Source organism: Neurospora crassa, linkage group II, assembly GCF_000182925.2.
Source record: "Neurospora crassa OR74A linkage group II, whole genome shotgun sequence".
NCBI classification, from domain to species: Eukaryota; Fungi; Ascomycota; class Sordariomycetes; order Sordariales; family Sordariaceae; genus Neurospora; species Neurospora crassa.
Window position 1 is genome coordinate 1,802,514 of NC_026502.1, and position 26,058 is coordinate 1,828,571.

The window sequence follows — 26,058 nt, forward strand, 5'->3', positions numbered from 1 at the left end:
CCCTGTGTGGTCTGCTCTGACTCTCTTACGAAGCCACTTACTGCTTTCTTTTCTTAATATTAAATCATGACCTCGACCAGGTCCCCTTCCGCTTACATCGCAACACATACTCCTCATGATGTCTAGAATCGCTCGATACATAACACATCAAGGGGTAGAACGGGAATACAGAACCTGAACCTGTGCATCTACCGAATATGCATGCAAATCCTAAGCGGACTGCGCGAGGCGTTGAAACAGGTCATGTTGTACTTCTCACATTCCCTCCTACGGTACTACCTTGCTGCGTTGCTGAGGTCCCGAGGTTTTACGAACCGGGGAGGGAGCGGTTTGACCAAAGATGTAGTACATGTATCAGTTGTCATCCCTCTTTTCTTTCCTTTACCCCTTTTTCCCCTCTCCTGACAACACGATGCTTCTCTTAGCTGCAGACGCCTGCCATGCAGGAAGCCGAAGCTAAACCGGACATGCATCTCCTTCAAGAGCACAGACTCTTCATTGCTGTTGGCTTCGTGTCTGATTTATTCTGTCTCTCCCGTCCGTCTGTTCGTCTCTCTGTCTGTTTGTCTGTCTGTTGTTCCGTTCTGCTGGTCTCGTCTGCCGACTGTCTGGCGGTTTTGTGCTACCATGTCACTACCTACTTATCATTGTCATGATGGATGAGTAGACCAGACGGGGCCATGGATCGGGTGTATGATGTGGAATGGATGCGGCGGGTTCTTGAAGGGATGACGAGTGACGGAAATCGGTGGCATCTGACGACGTTACAGCACTCGAGTTACCTGCATACGTACGTCTTTGATGCGCGGTGTGGGAGGATATTGCTTGCTACTACCTGCTACCCATCAAGCCACAGTCTGGATGGGGTTTCCCGTTCAAGGACAAACGCTACACACACACTGGGCAAGTAGCTTAGGGAAGGCGCCGCGCAACTTTTATGCGTGCGTTCCCTCTTTGGCTGGTCGGGTAGCCACAAGAACGCCTCATCCCACCTTCTTTCGTGATGATACAAGTGTCAATTTGTAGCAAGTTTGGGGCTTGATTTGAGGCGGCTCACTGACTCCTGACGTAAAGCTGGCAAATAACGAACCCTTACCTCTCGTCCCTTTGACATTCGCCTCGCATACCACAGTACATATATCTCAGTGATATTGAAGAGGCAACAACGCCCACTTGGAGTAACAAGTCAAAAGCCACGAGGTGTTGGACCCGGTGCCCGACTTGGTAGGGAATGTGCACTACTTCCCTTGTGCGGGCACAACGGATCACTGAGTAAGTCTTTCGTGTCTCAGTAATGTGTTCCCCGTTCTTCCTTCAAGGAGATTATTATGGCTGGAAAAAAAACCGCATTTCGGATTGATTGCGGGTTCAGCCCGTGTGCTGCTGGGTTTGGAACGAGAGAGGCTGAGACTTGATCTGTCTGAGGGCAAGACTTGGCCATCTATCGTTCAAAGAGGTCTTAGGGGACTTACTGACTGACCTTTAACAGTGTGACTCGATCCAATCTTTGCGAGATGAAGTATTGTGGAACAGAAGCTATCTTGGTTCAAGCGGTTTTCGATCACTGATTGACGTCAATCTGAGGTCGTAGTCATTGACTTGGTTTCCGAGTTGGGCGGGCTATAATCAGCAGAAGACGATAGTGCCTCTTGCTAACCTGGATACCGGAGGTTATTCCACAAGAACCTTGAGAACGTTGCTGGTACGTATGAGTCCAATTCTCTTCAACATCCAGGTACGCCTCCCCTGAACTTTCATGTTGGTTCCCATCATTACCGTCAGCCTCATTTTTATTATCCTTTTCGAAGTAACTCGTGATATGCCATCTTGACCACCGCCTTTATCGTCCCCTTCTTTGACTCTCGCTTGATCCATGTTCCATGATACTCTTGAAGAGGATAACAATTGCCTTCCTTTCCCTTTAGCCCTCATATGTCACATCCTCCTTCCCCCCCTCATCGTCTTCAACATCGCCATGAAGTCTTCGTCGCTGAACTCTTCTTTCATTTCGCTTTCGTTGCCAGCATAGTCGACAATATCACTGTCATCGGTGTTACCAACGTCAGCATCCTCTCCTTCCTCTTCAACGTCATCCACCCCATCTTCATCTTGGGTATCGTAAAAATCAGTGCCACCTCGTTGCTCTCCTTCATCAACGACATCACTGGTCACATATCTGTCGTCGACTTGCAGTCCCGCCATCATGTGTTCTTTCACTTTCCCACTCTTCCTCCTCCTCTACCCAACCATTCCCAAACTCTTTCACATACTCACTTGAACTGACTGACATAGGTGGTTCTTTCCATCATCATTCGTTCCCGTTTCCCCCCCCCTCCCATCTGTTCCTCTTCTTTCTCTTTCTCTTCGTCATCCTCAACGTTGCTTCATTTCATCCAGGAATCATGTTTAGGTATTGATCAAACGGAGCTGGCTAGTCTTCATACTAATTTAGACAACCGCATTCTCATTAACCACGCACCTGTTGCTAGGAAGCTATTCTGGTTAAAAGGAAGAGAATAGGGAAATGATGTGTGACGCTATCAAGACACCAGCTGCTACTTCGCCAAGCTAGGACACCCACATCGGTCCCAGTTACTGCCGCTGCCATCTCTGTCCTCGTCTTGCTACCGGCGTCGAGCCCGGGGCCGCTGTCGCTCTCGCTGAGGATTGGAACAGGATGATGGCGGTAATGGCATAGAAGGCGAAGAGAGTGGATGATGATTGCGATGGGTTGGCGCCTGATGATGGTGATGGTATGTCCGAGGATGATGAGAACATACCTACATGAACAGAGGAGATACTAGAAGAACTTTTTGGAGGGGAAGCAAGAGAGAAAGAGGATTGCACAAATGAGGAAAACGGTTCGCCGCAGCCTTCAGAGTTGGCTAATGGTCGTGAGACTAAACCAAAACTGAACATGAGACAAAGTCGATACAGGTGCCAACGCAGTTTAGCTGGAATGAAAACCTTGGTCGTGACATGACACAATTATGGACTAATTAGAAAGATTGTATCTGGGATGATTTTGGGCAGAAAAGGTCCATTCTTTCAAGTAGACGGTACTCCAGAGACGAATGTACGCATGATGCAATCTTTTATAAAAGTTTTGCAATTCACGTTTTGTTGATTCAATTTCACAGCTACATCAGTTTGTATCAAGGTATCAGAAAACTGGGATGGCTGGCAGGACTTCGCGTACCCTTCCCATCGACTTTGCGCACTTCTGCTACGAAAAAACTTGTGCAATTCAACAAGTTCAACAGTTGTAAAGGAAACCAAATAAGAATTTCTTTTTTTTTTCCTCAAAGTTTGAGCTTTCATTCAACCTACTTCTTGCTCAAGAAAAAGGTAATGACATGGCTGAAAGGGGGTGTTTTGAGAGAAAGGGGACGAAATAGACAACGTCCAAGTTTCAACGTGATCCCAGAAAAGAGATCACCTCGAAATTGAGCCACAAGTAGCAATCATGGCAGGATGAACAAGTGAATGAGAAACTCAGAACATGATTGTTTGTGTACGAGAATGTATGCGCAAAGTCAAAGTCGGGTGGGGCGTATTCTGTCCTTCGTGTTCTCAGCGTGCTGATGATAAACTTGGACAATATTTCCAACACATCTGGCAACTAATGGCATGCAAGCCACCAGTCCTTTGCGATCGAGTTTTCATGAATCACAACATAACTCACAAAAGATTCTTGGTAATTCTGGCTCTCTTCGAGCAGTTGCTATTTTCTGTTCTCTGATTATGCTTATGCTGTACGTGACAGGCGTCAGTTGGAGGTTTCCACTTCTCAGATCTACTGGGTGGGACGCACACCCACAACCTTGAGTCTTGATATTTCACTTCCTCTTCTCTTGGTTCTGTTCCTCCCACTTCTCGTACTGCTGCCCCTCCTCCTCTGACTCCTTCTGCTGGTAGTACTTCCTTCCTAGGTGGCTTCGTTCTTCATGACATATCGCCAAAGGTATGGTGGCATGCGTCCGCCATCTCTTCGAGAATAATTCAGATCGGGTATCAATGCAGTCTCGGTCATTCTAGTCCCGCACGTTCTCACAATTGATTATCGCATAAATCGTAGGCCACGCTGTTCCATGACAGGATCTCCTCGTTGAACTTTTCCCCCGCCCCGATATTAAATGCGTCTGATCAAGCTGACCGTTGCAGTAGTTTTTTTTTTCTTTCGCGTTTCTTATTCATATTTAAGCGCTGCTTCTGCTGCCGTCATTATCGGAGCTGGCGCCCGCCTCGCCCGTCTGCGCCGTCATCGTCTTTTGCGTATTCGCCTGCGGTTGTGTCTGAACGGTTGGGCCGGTAGCCGATGGAGCGGGGGGCTGAACAGCGGGCGGGGCTGGGTTACTCGAAGCGCGAGCGGCGGCGCCGGCGGTGGCAGCATGCAGACGTTGGTCGAGAGCTTTAAGAGCCAGCGCCCTCCTACGCTCAGCCTCGGCTCTTGCGCTGCCGGGCACGCCGCGTTGGTGGCTGTGGTGCGAGAAGGCATTGTCGCCCCGGGCGGCTGAGATGTGATCTTGCGTAAAAGGCGTGCAGACGCGCATGGCGACCAGCATGTTGAAGACGTTCTCGGAGATGCCCGCAACGACGGGCCGGACGGGACCGGGGAAGAACTCGGCAAAGGCAAAGGTTTCGCTGGCGTCACCGCGGAGGGAGCTCGTCTGGGACTGGTCGAGGTCGGGAAAGACGGCCTTGTAGAAACGGAGGTAGGTCCAGCTTGTGATGAAGCCGTAAACGGCGAGTAGGAAAGATACGCTCGTGAGCATGGGGGTAAGGCACAGGGCCGTCACGACGCCAATGTAGAGAAGCGGGAAACGGGGCACGCGGAGCGAGAGGATGCCGCGGAAGAGGGTGACGGTGTGGGCGGGGACGAGCTGGCTGAAAGCGACGAGGAAGGAGATCTGGAGGGAGATGGTGCCGGCGATGGTCATGAGTCTGTAAACAGCAAAGGGTTAGCCAGCCATAGTAAAGCAGCAATGCGTCTTAGCTGGTTTGGATTGTGTACGTACGTCCATCGCTCGTTCCTGGTAAAGGTGAAGAAGAAGATCAAGGTGGCAAAGCAGAGAGCGTTCGGGATCAGGGAGGTGACGAGCAGGAATTTGGCGAGCTCGCGCGAGGACCAGGCGCGCTCAAGGTAACGACCGCCATGGTAGAGGGTCAGGGCTGCGATACTGAAGGTGAAGATGTTGCTCTCGACGAGGGTGGTTGTCACAAAGGTCCACGGGTAGACGAGCGATAGTTGAGGAATCAGGTTGAGATATGGGATGACAATCTCGGAGTGCGCCGTCCACTGGCGGTATCGGATGGCAGCGCTGAGGACGGACTGGAGGCCGAGGGCGAGGAGGCTGATGCGCGTCACGGGCGGGAGGTTTATTCGTGGCGGCATTGCGGTGATTATGTTTAGTACCTATGTATGTTATGGCTTGGGTATCGTCTATGAAGTGGTGGTAGTAGTAGTAGTAGTAGTAGTAGTAGTAGTAGTAGTGGTATGAAATAAGATATCGTCGCAATCAGAGCATGATCGTCGAGTTCGCGACATCGAGGGGTCGTCCGTCACCTGTCGCTTGTCAGAGAAGCTGTCAAGCTGCAGGCCGTCGCGCCCTGGCGGGTCCGTGTGTGTTCGTAGCGTAGCTGGTCACGGAATGTCCCGTGGCCTGGCCGGCAAGGTTCTAGAGCCGAACTGCAGTTGTTGCCTCAGGCGTCAAGCAACGGGCGGCCCGCCGATCATGTGTCACTGGAGAATTGGATCGTGCCCCACTTAACGGTATGGAGATTGCCCAATGCCCTGCCATGCCATCATGGTGCTCCATCCTGCAGCCGGTACGTAGTGTACCTGCCTTTGACAAAGAACCTTGAATCCAGCACCATGTAACAGCATCCGTCACAGCTCAGCAGCAGTCAGACCGAGGGGGAGGACAAAGAACATGAACCGATCCGGATAGGGCCACTGGATGAGTGTGTCAACTTGACTTTTCAGTTCGATTTCTAACCCCCCCTCCCCCTTCTCTTGGACTCCAGTGCTCGGGAGAGCCTGGGACTATCGTATCGTTAACCGACGTACCAAGAATGCAAGGGGGTCTGTTCCGTTCAACTTGTTCTACATACGACAAAGCAGAAGACAACAGTAGCGACACACAAAGTTCCAGCAGGAGCTTACACACTTCTCGCTTAATCCAACTGTGTGGCTTGGACGGAGTTTGGGTTGATGATGGAATCGCACTCCCACAGAGGTGGTCCCACAAATAAATAAACCTTTCACGTACACTACCTACATACGTAGTACGTTTGCCCCGAATTTGGTCAAGTCGGCAGAGAGACAACTGAAAGAAGACAGACAGCGATCATGTCCTAGAAAAAACACATGTACTGCAGAGATGAAACTTATCATCAGCGAGCCGTTAAGCGGTCGTTGCCCCGACGATTTAATTCAGGCGTTGCATTCGACGTCTCCGCACAAAACACGCGTGCCACAGAGTGCGCTCGCTTCTTCGGACTTGAGGGGGGAAAAAGAGGGTCGCAGTCTCGATACCGGCAGTGCCCATCCCAAAAAGGTGTGGGGGCAGCGCGGGACGCTTGTACTTGTACCCCTGAAACGAACCATCGGGCTGTTTGTGATGAAAAAGGCACGTCAAAACCAACTCCAGCCAATCGTTGCGGCAGCTGGTCGAGATCGAAGACCCCCGGGCCTTGGTCCCTTGGCACCCTTGCCCAGTAGCGACCCTTTCCAGTGGCCGTGCTGATTGGCTGCCCATTCGATGGATGGCAATTGGCGAGACACGGAGAGAGGAGGACAGCCTAGAGGTAGAAATGGAACGCCAGGGCTTTTTTTCCCCCGGGAGCAGGTCTGCAACACACGACGCTGCAACAGAATCGAAGCCAGTTAGTTCTACTTGTCCGGATTTCAGGCGGGCCAAACACAGCAGCCCATGTACAAAACGAGGTGGATGGAGAGCTTGGTGAGTAGATTTGCGTGCTCTGGAAAGGGCCGGGAGGGGGGCTAGATTGGGTCTGTCGCATGCACGAGATCATCGTCACTGGCTGATTGATGGTTGGTTACACGTTGGGCCAATGTGAGAAAGGGATCGTCACCTCGCGAACAGGAGCCTTGGGAGCCGGGAATTTAGTGTAGTGTAGTGTAGTGTAGTGTAAAGCGAGGCAATGGCACTGTCGTCTGCGAACCATGATAAATATTGTCAAAACGACCTCCAAGTTTCATGAGTCGAGCCTTTGCAGTTCGTACAGTAACGGCGCACATGTGCAATGTGCAATAGTTTAAACGCAGGTCAAAGGCAGAAGGGCGACTTGCATCCCACTTCCTACCCTTCCCTCAATGCTGCGGAACAAACGACACACGGCACAATCGCCCTGCCCGGGACTGAATCCTGACCCATCATATCCCGGCCAACCTAATGTTCGACTGGCCCGGGCATCCAGAACCCCAAAAGATGGATCGTCATATGCGATGGAACGCGAAACAACTGCCATCCGATTCCTTTGACTGATCGGATGAAAGACTCGTCAGCAATGGAATAACAGATGAAAGAAGCAACTGAAACATGACATGAAGTTGTCGTTAAGCGCATTGATCACATCGCTAACAGTCGGATACCGAACCTTCTCATCCCGCGATACATATGCCGTTACATGATGGACAGCAGTACATGTTGGTGTGTCCAAGAGCGAGGTGAGGCGACATCAGCAATATGAAGGAAGGGGGGTTCTCCAGATGGGCTGGATGACCCCTGTTCCTCATCGAAGTCCCCCTCTCCTGTCGGTCTTGGATACCTAGTGTGAATGCTTGCGCTGCCATGAATGACGTGGATTCGCTGCCAATGCTGTCTCCTCTCATGATTTGTTAACACGCTGAAATCGTCGATTGCAAGTGTCGAAATTGAAACTGTCTGTCAGTCTGCTGTCTTGGGCGAGCGGGCGTGGCACTTTGCAGTTCCATTTTCTCCATATCCCAAAAAGGACTAGCGCGCGGCCTGCATCTTAGCACTCGCCTAAACGCGCAGCAGCAGCAGCAGCAGCAGCAGCAGCAGCAAGGCCCAGGACCGCCAGGGCAGGGCAACGACCGGACCGGGGGGCAAGGCCTTCGTGGACGGGAGGTACCTTCCTTGTCCTCCATTTCGATGCAGCATCTGAGCAGCCGGGCAAGAACCGAAGCAGGACGGGAGCTCGCCCACCTGCCCACCCAGTGCACCCACGGCGGCACCCACGGCGGCACCCACTCCCACCTGTCCACTGCCTGGCCCTGCGCTGCGGTGGAACACCTCGAAATCCGCACTGCCCGGGGCCCTCCCGTTACCCACCGTTCCAGTCCCAGAGGCCAAAGCCAAATCCAGCCAAATCTACCACAAATCTAACCCCCATCCCATCCTGCCGTTCGCCCTCCGCAACCAACCCTCAGCGTCGCCGTTCCAAGCGTAAACAATACCATACGACGGAGCTACAGATTCGGCATTCTTGAAAGCGCGCTACAGTACCTGATACCCATTTGCCGCGCCGGGTCGTCGATACGATCCCGTCTCCCTGGACCGCGTCGACCAGTACATATTTGTCGCCTTCGACCCGTTTTTACAACCACTGTCCAATCGCTCGCCGCCCCAGCAATCTGCCCGTGACTGACGACGACGGCGACGATGAAGGAACTACTGGACACGGACCGAGTGAACTATCTCGTTTGGAGGTTCGCCCATCCCTCCCCGCCACCCTCTGCGCTGCTTGTCAAGTGTCAAGACTCGGCGCACTCTCCCTCCCTAGGCTTGGGGCTACTCATGGCATGGCAAAGTACTGACGATGGACTTGCCATCTCGCGTCTTATAGATATCTACTCGAGTCCAGTATGTCTGCTTTTCTTGAATCCCTCCAAGGCGCATGGCCCTTGGCGGTTGGTATATTTCTTTTTCCCGCCTTGCGAGACTAACCGCGCGCACCGTCTCTCGTTCCACAGACTATCGAGACACTGCTGCCAAGCTCCAGAAAGAATGGCGAGTGCAGGCTCCCCACAGGAAATTTGACTTTGCAAAGCATGTGCACACGTACGCGCTGGTGTCCTTGTTGAACAAGGGCCTTATCTATGAAGACTACCAAAGGAAATTCGCGGAAGCCAACCAGGTACGATAGCCGCGCACTTTCCTTAGCATGTGCTGCTCGATCCGCTGCTCTCCAAAAATCCGCATCGGCTTCAATTCGGCATGACCTAGATGGCCGGGCGGCGTCATTGTGCGCTGCCCTCTGGCACACCCGGAAACCCCCCGGTGGGAGTCGGCTCCTGTGGCTGCAGCGGTTGCAGCGCTGTCATGGGCTCCAGTTTTTTTGCTGACATTTTAGCAGGACACCCGTGAAGGGCAAGCAGCAGCCGAGAGCGCCCGCGGTGTGTTCGGGCCTCTCAAGTTTGAACCAACACCCAATGAATCGGCGGAGGATATGGAGGAGGAAGATGAGTCGGAAGCTGAGACCGAGATTGAGAATGGAAATGCGCGAAAACGCGGGAGTGAGCGGCCGCATCATGTTTTGCGCAACGGAACGCCAGCAAAGCGACAAAGGCTGAGCAATGGCAACGAGAACGGAAATGGGGCGGAGTCAGCCACGACGCCCATGGAAATCGACTCTCACGCAGACAACAGCAGCAGCAGCAACAACAATAACAACAGCAACAACAATAACAACAACAACAACAACTCGAGTAGCAGCAATGTCAACAACAACCATGCCTACCCGTCGCCCCTGGAGGGTGAGCAGGCCGCATCTCCACCACCACGCACCGAGGGCCCAGAGAAGGGCACGCAGACAGAAGAGCCGCTAGATCTCACGCCGGCAACGGTATTCCTGCGCATGGGCGCCGACGAGAGCACAGAATCAGAACTATCAACAAGCCAGGACCAGATGGCCGAAAATCCGATTGCTTCGCCGCTGGCGCTGTTCTGCGAGTGGAACCCCAGCAACCCATCCATCTTGGCGGTTGCCGGGACCGAGGCGCTAGCCCGTCTTTGGACTCTCTCGCGTGGAGACGCCCCAGTGGCCGACTTCCCTGCAGGTCACGTGGACGACCGCACGGCCCCCCCTTTCACGCTCAACTCCAGCTTCTCCAGCCTCACCGAGCAGGACGTCCTCAAGTCGTCAACCGTCTCGTCACTTGCCTGGAATACCGACGGTACTGCCATTGCTCTGGCTGTGGATCATGGGGGCAAGTCGCGTGTCAGCATCTGGGATGTCAATGGCTCGCCTATCCACCGCTTCGATGGCGTCGACCCTCCCGTCATCAAGTTGCGTTGGAGCCCTAACAAAGACTTGATTTTGGGCGTTAGTCTCGATAGCCGCGGCATAATGGTCACTGTGTTCTCGCTCTCGACCGCAAACTCGGTCTCACACCTCCTTGAACGCACTCTCGACGATAGTGTTCTCGATGTTTGCTGGGTTAGCGAAACTGAGTTTGTAATTTGTGGAGGTGATTGCTTGGTCGCCCTGCGCTATGAAGAGAAGGGCATCGCACCTGGCAGAGAGTTCGACACCAACAAGGACGAGAGTTTCAGTCAGATCAAATACGACGCAAAGACGGGGCTTATTGCTACTGCCACTGAAAAAGGCGTCATACATGTAAGCAAGACACTGCAAGCAAAGAAAACAACAACATCTGAACCTCTACTAACACTCTACCCCTCAGATTTGGGACCAAGCGGGTCAACGGCGGTCCATCAGCGCCCATATCGGAAACATCACCGGTCTTTTATGGCAGCCCTTGGACCGCGAGCCGGAGGAAGATGAAAGATTGCTTGCGTCCAGTGGGGAAGATGGCGCCATCTGCATATGGAACGTGCGCAACGCTGACAACAAGGCAAAGTACTCGATGACGATGGCCGATCAGATTGCTAGCATCGCAATGACCCCCGACGGCACTTATATTGCCGGAGCAACCGCGGACAGGGTCTTGGTGTGGAAGCTTGATGATCCAACGGTGCCTTACGCGAGCTGGAACAAGGAATCCCATCCGGGATGGAGGAGCCCCAAAACAGGCGCAGAAGCTGACGAGATTCTCGCACCCTGCCTTGGCTGGGATGCAGAGGGAGGAAAGCTGGTCTATGGCCTAAATAGTCGGGTACGTACAATCTTCGTCCGGGTTTGTGGACTTGTGCTAACAATGTTGCAGCTTGCTGTCATCAACTTTCGCTAGGCGCGACTTAAGGATGGCCTTAATGAACTTGCGCTGGCCCTTGACGAGGTCGGTCTGAATGCTGACGAATCTAACGTGTACTCGTCCACGACCTCGACTCAGGCCTCATATGTGGCCTCCGAGGCTCTGAGGCCAGCTCGTGATTCCGCTTCGGTCTGCGCAGCTTGGCGGTGGCCCTTAGGTCTTGATCCTTAATCGCTTCGATGTCACGAGAAGCGCGAAACGCGAGGCGGGTCTGTTAGGCGTCGAAATGACGTTCCTAGTCGCATCCGTTGTTCGAGGACCATATTGCATCCAGTTGTTCCGCCCAAGCTCGCTGCCAGCAGTGCTTGCCAGCATCGCATGAGGATGGCCTTTCAGCGGTGATTGTGGTTCTCGACCCGGTAACTATGTTACCTCCACGAGCCGTTTGTCATTATTGGATAGGAATATTGTTAGGCGCCGCATCGGAGAGTGGCAGCCCGAGGCTGCTATGAGCTATGGCAAGGAAAGGCTGCGCATACGAACAACCGTTGCAGACAAACAGGAGGGGCGTGCTTAGGCCCTACGCAGGTCGAAATGCCTGCCATCAATGCACCATAGTCAAAGGAGGCGACATGGACATTGAGGCCGGCTGCCCTGTAACACCCGTGTTCTCATGGTACGACCCAGAGGCGAGCGAAAGTGAATGGAAGCGGAGACCGCCGATGAGGATATTTTTTCCGGTAGCGCGGATCTCCGCAACATGATTACGGTTCCGCACCTCTTTTTAAGCCCACCGCTGATGTGAAAACCCGCATCTTTGAACAGACCTGCTCTTCCCACCGCGAGTCCACAATACTTTCGACGCGGTGCTCACCAATGCATGGGTGATTGGTGTTACCACCTACAGACAATGACTCCTGGATAATCACTGTCTCGAGACCACCCAAGAAACCCGCCAAAGTTCATTTCCGTTGCAGTTTCAATATACACAACAGTTACCATCCTTTCCGTTTTCTTATCATCGGGGCAGCGTGTAGCTGCGACACGCCGGACGGCGTCTTTTTTTGGCTACACAGTATTTCCTTTTCGTTAGGCAACAAAACTATTTGAGTTAAAACAATGCGCCCGCAGGGAAGACGGGCGAGACCAAACCGAGTCCCCCCCAAAAAGTAAGGCAATGGATGGCGACAAGAACAATCTGATTTGCGAATGGCAATGCTTGGTTTCCCGGAACAGCATGTATGCACGCGATGAAGGATGGTGATCTGGCGAACCGGTTTGTTTGTTTGTTTGTTTGTTTGTTATTGTAGTGGGCTAGAAAACTGGATATCTAGGTATCTGTATACACTTGTATGAAGACCTCGACATGCAAAGGATCAATTATTCTGCATTGTTTTACACCTAGGAGCCAGAAACGTGACCAGTCATCCAGGACTCGAAACATTTGGTACATTTGGAACTGAGATCTGACATATTGGGTCGCTGGTGATGACAATGCGCATTGTTGATACTACGGACACCTACCCCAACATTGAGCATTATACGTGAGAATAATACTGAGGTTTCATTTATTGCTAAGTATTCAATTCCGCATGGAGGTTGGTGTAACGGGCTATAGGCCACTGCTTTACCGCCTGTTCACGAATTGACTGTTTGCATTCACCATATGCGCATTTGTGCATGTGAAATCAATGGAGATGGCGGTGCGGGTAGGTGCAGGCGAATTGTCAATGGCTTTGTCGATACCGGTGCCGTGTTGGTGAAAGTGCTATTTCTATGTGGCAAGTAAAAACTGCTAAGAGCGGGCCACAGATTGCTAATGCTTTGTATGTAGATAGGGTATCCCCACTAACTGAGCTGAGGGACTTCGTCACGACCGGGACGTCCCCGTTACACTGCACTCATATCACACTGTACAACCCTGACCAACACAGACACTTTAAGACGACAACGCAGATGTTTGAGAATAGCTGGCGACCGAGGGATATCAATTCGAGCTCTACGTTTCCATAAACTCATCAAGAATCTTCAGTCCGCCGAGGCTGCGCCAAAGGAACAAGCAGCAACCGCCCAGACGTTACTTCAGGCGACTACCGAGCGCACGACGGACAAGAGGGGTCGTCAACCCAATTCACAGAACCTCACACGCAACTTCCATCACTTGTTGCCGGAACTGAATCAGAAAGTTAGCGCTGAAATCGGCATCAGCACATATTGCGAAGTTGGAAGTCGAACCTACGAAACGCGTAGGAAGCAACAGTGAAGGCCAAATCCCCTGCATATAAGAAGTATCTCACCGTGACCATCCACTTGTCCGCATCAACACAGACACGGACCCCTTCACTCACGCTCAATCACTTCTCAATATTCATCTATTAATCGAATCATCGACCAAGCATCATATCTTCCATCACCACATCCACCAAGTACCAATCCACCATTACCACCGACAATCGTCCTCACCTTCTACCCACACACTTACCTACCAGCCAGCCTCCACAACAGCCAACAATGGACAGCCACTCACCCTTCGCCTCAACCACCACCACCAACTCCTCCCACAACAACAGCACGTCCAACCTTCACAACAACCCCTCAACCACAAGCAGCAGCATCACCAACGTCGGACATAGCAACTTCACCCCCGAGATGCGTGATAAGCAAGCCAGAGGCAAAGACCCCTATGCTGAACGGTCGGATGAGGAGAGTGATTTTGATGGTGGAGGGCCGGCGGTTGGGATGATGGGGAGGAGTATGGGTGCTGGTGGGGGTGTTGGTGGGAGGGGATTGGGAAGGGGGACGGGGAGAGGAGGTGCGGGTGGGTTGTCATGGGGTGAGAGGAAGGATGTTAGGAGGAAGTAAGCATCGCCCTTTTGTTTGAGAGTTCTTCGTTGGGTGGGTTTGTTGATGAAGCTTGGAGGGGATGATGTTGCGATGATGGGTTGGGTTGCGGTCCGGGTGCATTTCAAGGAAGGAGAGCATGAGTAGGGGCAAAACTTCAAAAATAGGGGAGAAGGACTGATGAAGGAAAGCACCAACAACATCAACACCAGCAAAAGCTAACGTCACCACCCATCACAGAGTAGAAATCTCCGGCAACGCCAAAGCTCTCTCTAGCATGTCCAACTCCAATTACCACGTCGATTACGACACCCGTGAGAAGCGCCGCAAAGCCTCCATGTTTCTCAACGACCCCGAGTTGTTGATCACCCATGCTGAAGCTAGTGGCATGGTACGTCCCATCTCCCGTTCTCCTTCCATCTCTATTTCCATTCCCGTCCTTATACTTCTCTCTCGACATTGGAATCGGATGGATATAGAAGCTGATTAACCGTTCGGCATACAAAAACAGACCATCGCCGGCTCCCGCCACCATTTCATGCTCATGCTTTGTGGTTACGACAACAAACCGCGTAAGAAATCGGCGCAGGGCTCTTCCTCGGTCAGCAGTGGTCCATCGTCACGCATGTATCAGGGTGTTCCCCGAAGGGAAGCGGGCTGGGAATTCGGATGGGAAGAGGAATAGGAAAACGGAGAGAGTAAGAAGGAAACGGTCCGGCATTTGACAAGCACAGTGAACAGCAATGAACGAGCATCAGGCGGGTGTACAACTAGTAATGGGATGTGCATTGTGGAGAAAAAAAAAGAAGAAAAAAAACAGAGATAATGTGTAGAAACAGAAGTGGTTGACAGAGCTGAGGGTGGAGCAGAGAGTTACCTCTGTGTAGGTACACTTGACTCTCGAACAGAGGCTACCATTGTATAAGCCAACATCAAAACATGATCTCATTCAGATTGAGGCAGCATTAATAAACTCTTCATTTTTTAATTACAATCACATACGACCATACCCACTGGAAAACTCGGGATCCCGTCCGCTCTCCCATAGATAAGCCAGTGAGGGCCAGACTAGTAGTTGGGTCGGTGACGACCAGCGAATCCCTGGTGTTGTATGTTTTTGTGCGTTTTGGTCTTTTACCTCTTTTTTTTTGTCTCTCTTCTTCATTTGTTATGTATTGTGGCATCGTTTACCCAATTGTCTTGAGTTACTGTTTCAGCTTTGATCCTTTTCGTGGTGGTAGTTGTAGCTGCTACCGTTGCTATTCATCCATAGAAGAAGACAAAAAAAAAAAAAAAAAAAAAAAAAAAACAGTGGTTATGTATGTACTAGGCTTTTTCGTCTGTCGTTCTGGCACCACCTAACAAGTTGTCGGGACCCGACTAGCGGAAATAGTGAGTATATATATATATACTCGAACAACCTGAGAGTAGAACTGGGTTGAACTCTGACACCTGCTGTGTTGAACGTTAATGATGATGACCCTGAGACCTCACCACCTTGTGCAGCCATTACCTAGGGAGGTAGCCAGAGCGCGATGCTAGTCTATACATGACATCACTGCAAAATTTTAGTGGCAGGATTGAATACCACCAACCTGACCCATATCTGAACAGGCATTGAAGAGAAAAAGATTGAGACATGTGAATGTTGAGCTTACCACATGTGTCTATGCTGATGTAATTCTTTTTTTATTCTTTTTTTTTGGGGGGGGGGGGGTTTGTCTTGAGGCAGGTCTCTGAGAGGAATGAGGAGCAAGGGGGAAAGGATGATTGATATGTTAGGATGGTCGGTGTAAGAGCCGAATCTATATAAGACTCTCTCGGCAGTTTGAAACACCACCGGCACGTGAACCACAGATCTGGGGTACGCAAACCAAAATCCGGGGTGCGTGAATAGCTAGTGTAGGGTCCGTTGTCAATGGTTTGGTACTGATGATGGGGGGAAAGATTGTAACCGTTTTGGGAATTGGAGGTTAGTTTTGGGGTATGTAGGAAACTTGGGAAATGGTGAAAGGCGGGCGGGCGGGCGGTCGACAGGCAGACATGGTACCTGGTGTAGAGCCGAGCTTGGCGAGAACGGTGCAAGTCGTGACCGAAGGAGGAGGTGAAGCTAGAAGCTAGAAGCTGGGCGCATCCGGGACGCAATCTGGGAAAGTTCGGTAAAGTGAGTGCGCGGGAGCCAACGGGAGTGGTCGAAACAGGGCCTGGACGAACGGCCGGGCGACAGGATGGAGTGGTTTACGGAGCGGATCGGGTGCGACCCTGAGGCTCATCCTCGCTCCCTGCGACTTCCAACGAAGCATGACCTGGATCGTGATCTCGTTCGCGGTGATCTTTGAGTAGCGCCACACTGCTTTGGCAGACGAGGTACTGCCCGTAGGCGCATACTATTCAGTACATACGTAACGGTAAGTACGTATGTTTGCCCACCGTATCGGTGACATAAGCCAAGAAACCCCAATACAGCACGTTTTGAGAACGTTTTGGGACGTCCTTTGTCGGTGTGTTAAGGGAATGGGGTTGTTTTTCGCTGATACCGGTTTACCGGACCCGGGGCCGGGTCAAGGCAGAGACGCCCGGTCGATCCGGTTGGTTTTCTTGTCGTCCTTGATCTGCGGCCTGCCGTCTGCGAAACTGTAAGACGCCGTAAAAGAACGTGGTTTTCTTTGCAACAGATGGCTCACCCCTGAATGAATGAGACGCAACTCCTGACTTGCTACCAATGAGAAAGGCCCGAGGTGTCTAGCGACCGCCTCATGCTGAGAACGCCGAAACAGGTAGAGAAAAAGCTGGAGTAAATTGGGGGTCGGGCGTCCGGACTACGGGTTTACGGAGTCGTACACTCGGTCTAACTCCGTACCGACGTTTCCCAGAATAGCTGTGAAACAACTTGGATCAGTTCTGAGGGTGCCTCCCTCGAGTGTCGAACATTCTTTCGAGGCGTAGAAGTAGCTATTATATGTATTTGATAAGGGATGAAAGGCAAAGTGTAGAGAAAGTAAGCACTGCTTACTCTAACGGTCCGAGGCCGATTTCAAATAACAAGCTTGGAGTGTAACGTCAGCAAGGACCTGGAGTTCGTACAATGTAAGCTCTGTAAGAGTATCTATGCAAGGGCCGTAATACAGCACGCTATCGTCGTCCACCCCCGGTGCTGTTTTCTGAGGGCTGCCGTGTTTCTTTTCTTGGAGTGGAGTTAGCAAAGGTACCATACGCTATACACTAGTTGGTGACACCGCAAGGAGCGATGAAACTCGGCTGTCGATCCGTCTTCGGTCCCTATCTTTCAACGATAACTCTATTCCAACCGATAATGATGGCCCAGATGGGACCATGTCCATAAAGCCACGGCTCTTGACCTACACGTCGATGTATTTATAATTTGGACAATAGACAGTTGTTTCTGGGTATTGACAGAATCGTGACTTTGGGTGGCAGTCTGCCGACTAACAGGACACAGCGGTTGAGACGAAACGGTGAGTTGTTCGCCACCCCCTTCCCATGTTGCGGGGAAAGTGCTTGGGGTTAAGGACCCCCGCGCCAATCCTCAGGACTAACAGCGGCCCCGCGATATCAATGACGCGAGGCTGGGGAAAGGGGAGCGACAGCGGGGCCATAGCAGGATGGCTCGCGTTGCGATGCGAGCCCGAGCTCGCTGTTGCATCTTGCTCGTCGTCCGCAGGAGATAGTGTACTTATAACCTCCGCGTAAGGTTGACTACAGTATGTAGTGTAATGTGAGCCTGACCCTGTCTAGCGTATCTCTATGCGGTCCCAGCCGAGCCCATCGAACCGGTACCGGACAGTCATCACCATTGGGTGATGACTACAGTGGCGAGCCATCGGGATGAGATATTTCGATGCATTCGTGTAGTGGTCATCTTGGTGTCCGTCGTCCGCAGAACTGCTTATCCAAAGGAATTACATACGGTGCATTTGAGGTGACAGTCTTCAGGTTGGTTGAGGTTATTCGAAAGTGGATCACATCGAGACTAAGCGGTGGAGTTGATGGGGACCTAAGAGCAGCATGGCAGCGTGGGGTAAAGCTTTGTGACAAGATTGCACGAGCACTGACTGGCCGGATGGACTCGAGCCTCATCATGAGCCGTGCACAGGCCGCCATGCGACGGATGCTGGCTCCATTTCACCACTTGGCTACAGCCGGGAGACGTCGGTATGTACCTTACTCGTACCGTTGAGGTTGCGTTGTGGGAACCATGGAATGTTGAGGATTCGTTGCGGGGACGGGATCCCAACCGAAACTTTGGTTTCTCCTTACATCCGTCTCAGCCGTCACGTATTTCACCTCCTCAGGAGGCATACTTCTACCGACGTGCCCGTCCCGCCCACCTTCAAAATATCAGCTGGCCCCAAGATTTGCATTTCTACTGGCTTGCTTACAAGGCTTGTATCATTGTCCATCAACAGCTGATTCTCTAGGCAGTTGGGCTTCACCTCCCTTTTGCCCCCGGTACTGATGTACTGAATACCTGAACAGGCCCCTAGCAATAACCGACGGTATGCAGCGCTGATGCACGCCATCTACGAAATGACTCGCGACCAATCATGTGGACGAATTGGACGAATTGGCCGAAGACGCGGATGCGCCCGTGCTGTCCTTCCAGTCCCCCGTCAAGCCGCACTTCCCAGCGGACAGTATCATCGACCAGGCAAACCCGAACCAACCGAGTCTTGACGAGAATACGACAAACCAGCAGCTGTGCATTACCGATCCAAAGTCAATATAAGCAAGGCAACAGCAAAAGACATTTGAAATTCGACGCCTCTCAAGGGTTCAATCCGATAAGGACGAGGTGTTGCAAAAGGCCCCACTGTTAGAACGCTACTGGCAGGCAAGCCTACACTGCCACCTCACAACTCCTCCCATACGACGGGACCATGGAGACTTTTAGGTGATTTCTAGTGTACAACGTGTTCAGAAGCTAGGTAGCGGCTCGTAATTTTGCTGCCCATCCCATATGGCTTTGGGTCTAGAGGTATCAGGGCATTACGGACGGCGGCGGCGCATCGTAGCACGTACACTGCGTACTAACATGGACGGCGTAACGGTCAGGGTCCAAAAGAATCCCGAGAAACTAGTGTAAGATCCCGTTACGGTGCGTAACGGGGAGGAAACCAGCCATACCATGCGCCAAGGGGGTAACCAGGTAGGACCTGGCATGTACAATTGTGCGCTACTGTAAACCTGACATGGCATCTGGGTAAAGTAGGTTGCCGGGTCTGAACAACATTGGTTCCCATTCTTGGGGTCACCTTCCCTATACCTACTGTGTAGGTACGCATGACCTCTTGCAGTCACGTCGATTCTTCCCATATCAAGCAAACTGAGAAAGCCATCAATGCTTCTTATCACCATGCCAGTTCTACTAGGCATGAAAGACTACGATGAAGGTCACAAACGCGCTTGGCCAGGTACACCAATAACTCCAGCCCAGCATGAAAGTAGTACTTTTCCAACTGTCTGCTGTTGGCCCCAAGTTACCTACAACATGGTATACTACGCGCTGCTACCACACTTCGGATATGTATATGCGGTCCATGTAGAACAATTCCAGTTCATTCCACAGCCAAGAGCGAAGTGATTAAAAGGTTCGCCCGATCGAAGGGTTAGTTTGCCCAATCGGGAAAGCGCGGGGCTCCGGCAAGTAGCGAATAGTCTCGACCTTCGATTGACTGGCTCGACTGAATACTAACGAGGTAGTCCAAGCGGGGCACCTAGGTCGGGACTCTTAACTCCTGAGGCGACATTCTGCAGAGATAGCATCCCGCTCACAAAGGAAGTCATGATTATCTGCTAAAGTGTGGTGGGTAGGTAGGGTTCAGAGTTCCGTTGGATGGTCACCCATCCTCGGGCAGATGGAGAATCAGTAACCGGGTACCTTACTGGGCATGTCTCTCCGACTGTAGTTGTACGCTGACGCTGCGACTCCGGTTCGGCCGTCACCCGCGGAGCCCTTTTGGAACCAAAACAACGTCCAGAGTCCAGACGGGGGATATGGACATCCCTCATCCCAACCCAAGTCCCGTCCAGGTCCCAATGGCCCCAAATTTCCAATGGTGCCATTGGCGGCCCTCCACAGTCCACAGTAGTCCCCATCCCGAGCCAGCCCAGCTTATCCACACGTCCGACCCTAGCTAGCAGTGTGCGTGGTAGTAGTCAGTCCATCCGTCCATCCTTTACGGTTACATCCTCTATCCATGCAGCTCTTCATGACCTTCTCCATCCTGGCGGGTATGCTTCGTTTTGGTGGTGGTGCTCGGAGGTGCTCATAATACAAAAGCGCGTCGGCCCTCGTCCTGCCAACCCGCTGTCCTTTCCTTCTGCCTGCTGTACCTCTATACCAACAACCTGACCTGCCTGCTGTCCTCTCCTTTTTCCTCCTTGCCCTTTTATCCTCATCTCCTCTCTTTGGTTTGCGAAGCCTTGGCCTCCTGTCAGCTGGCCACTGTGGTTCACTCACTGCTGTGCCTTGTCCTGCGTCTTTAATCGAGCCTTTTCAGCACCGAATCCGCCTTGCTTAGTTAGAGCTGCTTCTACCTCGCATCGATCCTTTTCCAGCGAACCTAAGCGCAGAAAGGTATTGCTTGCGACCACCAGTACCCATCTATCATTACCACCCAGAACAACCACATTACAGTCACCATGTCTGGTAGCACCGTTCCTGCCGGGGCAGTAGTGCCCGAGGCTCACACTATTGAGACCTTCCGTAAGTTTCGAAACCCCCCAGAGCCCCCAATTGGCTGCGCGGCATGGCTGTCAGGAGATTCGATGCGTTCGGGAGACTCTCGTCAGGAGATTGGAGGCTCCAACACGGGATTCGGCCGGCCGCGGAGTTGCGCCGAACAAGCCAGCAGGGTCTTGAGTCAGGCAATTTGCTAACCCTGGAATTTTCTCTTTTAGAGCCCCCTAGGGAGATGCTTCAGAGTATGTTTTTCAGATTCCAACTCGAATTGATGTAACCAACCAATAGAGGATGCCGCCTCCAGCCGAAGTTGTTGGGGTTGATCCAGTTATTGTCACTGCGGGGAAACTCGCCTAGGACCAAGGGAGTCCAGTCGGGTAGTTCAGGCCAAAGAAAAAAAAAGCTAACTGGATAACCTACCACAGACCACCCAAGCAAACCTCATCTTGCCAGTGAGTAAACCCCCTAGAAACTCGGTTACCCCGGCCCCTTGCTATTCCCGTCCCTCCCCCCCGCACAAGGCAGCATTCGCGACACGCCGGTTTTCGGCGACTGCTACGCTACGTGCATTCCCCCCTTTTCTCTGCCTTCGACTCCAAGCTGTCGGGCCCTCGAACCCCTCATCTGGCCCAACACGCTCATCGGATATCGGGCCGAGCCATTGATCTCATCCCTGTGTGCTTGGTGCTAACATACGAGTTTGCGCCAGACTTTGAGGAGTACCAGAAGCTGTACAAGCAGTCCATCACCGAGCCCAACGTGTTCTGGGCTGAGCGCGCCCGCGAGCTTCTGTCGTGGAGCAAGGATTTCCAGACGGTCCACAGCGGCTCCCTCGCCAACGGTGACAACGCCTGGTTCGTAGAGGGCGAGCTCAACGCCTCGTACAACTGCGTCGACAGACACGCCCACAAGGACCCCAACAGAGTCGCCATCATCTACGAGGCCGACGAGCCCGGTCAGGGAAGGAATGTCACCTATGGCGAGCTCCTCAGGGAGGTCTCCAAGCTCGCCCATGTCCTCACCAACTTGGGTGTTCGCAAGGGAGACACCGTCGCCATCTACCTTCCCATGATTCCCGAGGCCATCGTTGCCATGCTTGCTTGCACCAGAATTGGCGCCATCCACTCCGTCGTTTTTGCCGGCTTCTCCTCCGACTCCCTCCGCGACCGTGTCGTCGATGCCCAGTCCAAGGTTGTCATCACCACCGATGAGGGCAAGCGCGGTGGCAAGCTGATTGGCACCAAGAAGATCGTCGACGAGGCTCTCCAGCAGTGCCCCGATGTTCGCAACGTGCTCGTCTACAAGCGCACCGGCGCCGACATCAGCATGACCCCCGGCCGTGATCTCTGGTGGCACGAGGAGGTTGAGAAGTACCCTGCTTACTACACCCCTGTGGCCATGGCCTCGGAGGATCCTCTCTTCCTTCTCTACACCTCTGGCTCCACTGGCAAGCCCAAGGGAGTTGCCCACTCTACCGGTGGTTACCTGCTCGGTGCTGCCATGACCGGCAAGTACGTTTTCGACATCCATGACGGCGACAGGTATTTCTGCGGTGGTGACGTCGGCTGGATTACCGGTCACACCTATGTCCTCTACGCCCCGCTCTTGCTCGGTGTCTCTACCGTCGTTTTCGAGGGTACCCCCGCCTACCCCAACTTCTCCCGCTACTGGGACATCATTGAGGAGCACAAGGTCACTCAGTTCTACGTTGCTCCCACTGCCCTGCGCCTGCTGAAGCGCGCCGGTGACCATCACGTTCGCAACGAGATGAAGCACCTCCGTGTTCTCGGCTCTGTCGGTGAGCCCATCGCCGCCGAGGTCTGGAAGTGGTACTATGATGTTGTCGGCAAGGGCCGCGCCCAGATTTGCGACACCTACTGGCAGACCGAGACTGGCTCCAACGTCATCACTCCCCTTGCCGGCGTTACCCCCACCAAGCCCGGTTCCGCTTCTTTCCCCTTCTTCGGTATCGAGCCCGCGCTTGTCGACCCCGTTACCGGCGAGGAGATCCACGGCAACGACGTTGAGGGTGTCTTGGCCTTCAAGCAGCCCTGGCCCAGCATGGCTCGCACCGTCTGGGGTGCCCATAAGCGCTACATGGAGACCTACCTCCATGTGTACAAGGGCTACTACTTCACGGGCGACGGTGCTGCCCGCGATCACGAGGGCTTCTACTGGATCCGCGGCCGTGTCGACGACGTCGTCAACGTTAGTGGCCACCGTCTCAGCACTGCCGAGATTGAGGCTGCTCTGATTGAGCATCACTCCATTGCCGAGGCTGCTGTTGTTGGTGTTGCCGACGAGCTCACTGGCCAGGCCGTCAACGCCTTCGTTGCCGTCAAGGAGGGTACCCAGATCAACGATGCTCTCCGCAAGGAGTTCGTCCTCCAGGTCCGCCGCAGCATCGGGCCCTTCGCTGCTCCCAAGGCCATCTACATCGTTCCTGATCTTCCCAAGACTCGCTCTGGCAAGATCATGCGCCGCATTCTGAGGAAGATTGTTGCCGGCGAGGAAGATCAGCTTGGTGATATCACTACTGTAAGTTCCAGTCTACCAACCGAACAACTGCATGCAAGATACTAACAGCTGGAAATAGCTCAGCGATCCCAGCGTCGTTGCCAAGATCATCGATGTCGTCCACGCGCAGCGCCAGTAAAGAAATATAGCGCAAACAAAGAAGTAAAAAGCATATAAACCTATTTAATCTTTTTTTCTTTATTTCGAATGGGGCATGGGATTTTGGGATTCATATACCATAGGGCTAGCCTACTAGTATGCTGCAAGTCAGTGTCAGTAGTGGTAGTCAAACGTCCAGGAAAAGGGCAAAAGGGAAGGGAAACGGCAATGATTATGTATCGGTTTTAGGTCAAGGAGAAGAAGAGGAAGTGGAAAGCGAGGAGGAGGAACACTAGCGAGTTCTTTCTTCTACACAAGGAAGGACGCGCGGTCAGTTGGTCCGTCATATGTCGCCTCAGCAGGCAGGCACATTGTTGAAAGAAGAGCGATGTTTTTATTTTTATTTTTTGGTATGTCATATCATGGTACTTTTTTCCTTTTTTTTCTCCTTTTTTTTCCTTTTAACAAGTGTGCGTCGTTTTATTTCTATCTTCTTGGGTTACCACATGTACTTGGATACCTTTTGGGGAGAGATCAATAGATTACTAGTTTGCATTCATTGCAACACGTGAACCATTTCTCGTTGCCCTGCCGTCATGTTGTGCAGTTTTACTAGCCAGCAGAACGCGTTCTGCCGTCTCTTGAGGTGGAGTTATTCAACAGCTTTGATATGTCTCCCATCACGATGTCAACAACCCCCTTTCCCGTTGCGGCACTAGAAACGGAAACAACCACAGTCGTTGTTAGGGGGGTGGCTAGTGCCTATAATCAAAATAAACAAACAAACCCCTGAAACAATCTCTCCAGTATCAGCCTCTTGAAACGAGCCTCACCTACGCCACCCATCTACAAAGTACGCTACGTATCTCCACGCAAACCCCAGGATAGCACAGCCTATCTACCAAGCGCGGGGGGCGTTGTACGTACAATTCCGAACTGACCGACCACAGTGAAAGGCATCACGGCGATTGCGCAGGATTGCGCAGGATTCCGCAGGAGCCGCGATTTTTCCCACGGCTAGCGGGTTAGGCAGGTAGGGTCATTGGGCAGCTATCTATGCTAGGGCTTACGTTACCGCTTACTGGCGTCGTGGCAGGGCTGAGCAGAAGATTCGTTCCTTCGACGTACATATACGTGTATCACAGGATTAAAAAGCATAAACTAGGTCAAGTGTTGAACAGTGAGTACATCTCGACGTTGAGTTGGAGTTGTAAGATAACGCGATAGAGTTGATCATTGTTGGTTAGATGAACAATCGGGGTTGAAATTTAGGTAATGAGCTTTGGAAGCTTAAATCCCCGCCCGACAACGACGTTCTTCTCTACGACGATGATGATGATGATGATGATGATGCTTCGGGGCGAGACAGCTTTTACTCGGTGTTGAGGACTCGAGGTCGTACAGAGGTCTATTTATAGGTTAGGCTCTCACAGTCAGCGGCGAAGCTAATGTGTGCTAAGTGGAATACATGTAGTGCAATGTCGATACGATTCTACACTTAGTCGGTATGATATGTGCCGAATCCCATCCGGCACCATTGTGTTTTTTTTTTTTTTTTTTTTTTTTTTTTTTTTTCTCTCTCTTTTCTTTCTTTAAAGTTGCTTGCAATGTAAAGACAGGAGTTGCCCAGCAAAGGTATACCTACATGGCCTGTGTTCGTCTCATAGGTATCGGGCATCCTCACTGCCGGTATCAAAAGTGTTGTACCATGTGCCTGTTAGTGCTGCAACCTCACTGGTTGGCGCAGGAGGTCCGAGATCTGAAACACAGGGCAAGGGAAAAACGACCCGACGATGAACAAAAAAAAAAAAAAAAAAAAACAGTAGTGTCATTCGTCACAGCTTCACAGGGCTGGGCTAGTGAAGAAGGCCCGGACTAACAGGGTAGGTGTATGTAAACCACCATCAAGGTCGTGGATCAATCCCCTACCTACCTACCGAGCAGGCATAATTAGGATTTACAAAATCCGGTATAGATGTTGAAGAATGTCGATTGACGAATGTCCGTCGTCTTGGTATTTCGATCTTCAATCTCGGAAAACTTTTTTGTCCATGTCGGGGGTTGTCGATACCGATGCCGAGATTCTCGGGAGTTTCAACGAGGGATCTCGCTCAGACTGCAAGACTTCAGTTGGTCGTTCATTCGCTCGCTTCGAAGAAGAAGAAGATCAGAAAGATGTCGTCGGTATATTTGTATATTTGTCAGCCAGATGTCTTGTCTCGAAGTGTACACGCGTAGCAAGCTGGGCACGATGTCTGGGCGGTAGGGAATAGAATAAGTGAAGTGGAAAGGAAGTGAATTGGGACCAAGACCGGAGGCAAGAAAGACTAAGCCTGGCGCAGTTGGGAAGCCACCGAAAAAATGACTTCCGTTGTCTTCTCTTTCGGGTGTGTGTTGTCAAAGAACGCGCGGCCGTGGGTTGGGCGATGAAAAAGGTGTATGATGTTATGTCAAAAAGGTTGCTGATAAATGATGAGAAGAGATCCGTGGTGAGGGGAAGTGAGGCGCATCCCCATTCTTAGTTGTGCTATGTAGGTAAGTTGTTCCCCATGTTGCCGCAGCAGCAATCATTGCTGTGATGATTGATGTTCGGACCCCGGCTGACTGCACTGCAGGCGCTCGTACAGTGTGCCAAGGACCCCGTGTCAATGTTCTTAGGTACTTAGCCAGGTGAAGTGCTTGGCCTCATCTTGGCTGAGGCGCTGGGCGACCAATTATAGGTTGTGAACTTTGCAGTCTCCCGCCTCCCTTC

General features: G+C 52.1%; 5 protein-coding genes and 2 non-coding genes across 8 annotated transcripts; 5 read left to right on the top strand and 2 right to left on the bottom strand.

Annotated features, from left to right (window-relative positions):
• Positions 1 to 378: 378 nt before the first annotated feature.
• Positions 379 to 2,184, top strand: NCU14133. Its single transcript, XR_897825.1, has 4 exons — positions 379 to 790; positions 1,075 to 1,272; positions 1,490 to 1,702; positions 2,030 to 2,184. It is a non-coding gene; the product is annotated as a ncrg61 (non-coding RNA).
• On the bottom strand, positions 1,936 to 2,778 carry NCU06840 (hypothetical protein; the record flags this gene model as incomplete). Its single annotated transcript, XM_958588.1, has 3 exons — positions 1,936 to 2,176; positions 2,275 to 2,382; positions 2,597 to 2,778. 3 exons carry the CDS (start codon positions 2,776 to 2,778, stop codon positions 1,936 to 1,938), a joined length of 531 nt encoding a protein of 176 aa, XP_963681.1.
• Positions 2,779 to 3,374: 596 nt separating this feature from the next.
• Positions 3,375 to 5,607, bottom strand: NCU06839. 2 transcript variants are annotated; one of them, XM_011395297.1, is made up of 3 exons: positions 5,019 to 5,607; positions 3,815 to 4,944; positions 3,651 to 3,753 (listed from the first exon to the last, which is right to left on the bottom strand). In XM_011395297.1, exons 1-2 carry the CDS (start codon positions 5,393 to 5,395, stop codon positions 4,200 to 4,202), a joined length of 1,122 nt encoding a protein of 373 aa, XP_011393599.1. In that variant the 5' UTR covers positions 5,396 to 5,607; the 3' UTR covers positions 3,651 to 3,753; positions 3,815 to 4,199. The 2 variants fall into 2 exon arrangements, with proteins under 2 accessions (XP_011393598.1, XP_011393599.1); XM_011395296.1 differs by having other exon boundaries at positions 3,375 to 4,944.
• A 2,697-nt stretch (positions 5,608 to 8,304) lies between these two features.
• Positions 8,305 to 12,529, top strand: NCU06838 (hypothetical protein). Its single transcript, XM_958586.2, has 6 exons — positions 8,305 to 8,698; positions 8,836 to 8,852; positions 8,963 to 9,126; positions 9,346 to 10,608; positions 10,676 to 11,107; positions 11,159 to 12,529. Exons 1-6 carry the CDS (start codon positions 8,652 to 8,654, stop codon positions 11,180 to 11,182), a joined length of 1,947 nt encoding a protein of 648 aa, XP_963679.2. The 5' UTR covers positions 8,305 to 8,651; the 3' UTR covers positions 11,183 to 12,529.
• Positions 12,530 to 13,015: 486 nt separating this feature from the next.
• Positions 13,016 to 14,961, top strand: NCU06837 (hypothetical protein). Its single transcript, XM_958585.2, has 3 exons — positions 13,016 to 14,004; positions 14,228 to 14,378; positions 14,499 to 14,961. Exons 1-3 carry the CDS (start codon positions 13,658 to 13,660, stop codon positions 14,670 to 14,672), a joined length of 672 nt encoding a protein of 223 aa, XP_963678.1. The 5' UTR covers positions 13,016 to 13,657; the 3' UTR covers positions 14,673 to 14,961.
• Positions 14,962 to 14,987: 26 nt separating this feature from the next.
• Positions 14,988 to 15,103, top strand: NCU15665. The gene has a single exon (XR_897826.1). It is a non-coding gene; the product is annotated as a 5S ribosomal RNA (ribosomal RNA).
• Positions 15,104 to 20,263: 5,160 nt separating this feature from the next.
• On the top strand, positions 20,264 to 23,880 carry acu-5 (acetate utilization-5). The gene is made up of 5 exons (XM_958584.3): positions 20,264 to 20,714; positions 20,909 to 20,932; positions 21,116 to 21,142; positions 21,400 to 23,228; positions 23,287 to 23,880. Exons 1-5 carry the CDS (start codon positions 20,651 to 20,653, stop codon positions 23,344 to 23,346), a joined length of 2,004 nt encoding a protein of 667 aa, XP_963677.2. The 5' UTR covers positions 20,264 to 20,650; the 3' UTR covers positions 23,347 to 23,880.
• Positions 23,881 to 26,058: the final 2,178 nt, after the last annotated feature.

Bases quoted from the DNA above. Each gene is read 5' to 3' on its own strand.
- NCU06839 (XM_011395296.1), bottom strand. From the start codon at position 5,395: ATGCCGCCACGAATAAACCTCCCGCCCGTGACGCGCATCAGCCTCCTC. The intron at 4,945-5,018 runs GTACGTACACAA...TGCTGTTTACAG, and splicing joins ACCAGGAACGAGCGATGGAC to ACTCATGACCATCGCCGGCA.
- NCU06838 (XM_958586.2), top strand. From the start codon at position 8,652: ATGAAGGAACTACTGGACACGGACCGAGTGAACTATCTCGTTTGGAG. The intron at 9,127-9,345 runs GTACGATAGCCG...ACATTTTAGCAG, and splicing joins AATTCGCGGAAGCCAACCAG to GACACCCGTGAAGGGCAAGC. The intron at 10,609-10,675 runs GTAAGCAAGACA...TCTACCCCTCAG, and splicing joins CTGAAAAAGGCGTCATACAT to ATTTGGGACCAAGCGGGTCA.
- NCU06837 (XM_958585.2), top strand. From the start codon at position 13,658: ATGGACAGCCACTCACCCTTCGCCTCAACCACCACCACCAACTCCTCC. The intron at 14,005-14,227 runs GTAAGCATCGCC...CACCCATCACAG, and splicing joins AGGAAGGATGTTAGGAGGAA to AGTAGAAATCTCCGGCAACG. The intron at 14,379-14,498 runs GTACGTCCCATC...ATACAAAAACAG, and splicing joins ATGCTGAAGCTAGTGGCATG to ACCATCGCCGGCTCCCGCCA.
- acu-5 (XM_958584.3), top strand. From the start codon at position 20,651: ATGTCTGGTAGCACCGTTCCTGCCGGGGCAGTAGTGCCCGAGGCTCAC. The intron at 20,933-21,115 runs GTATGTTTTTCA...AACCTACCACAG, and splicing joins CCCTAGGGAGATGCTTCAGA to ACCACCCAAGCAAACCTCAT. The intron at 21,143-21,399 runs GTGAGTAAACCC...AGTTTGCGCCAG, and splicing joins AAGCAAACCTCATCTTGCCA to ACTTTGAGGAGTACCAGAAG.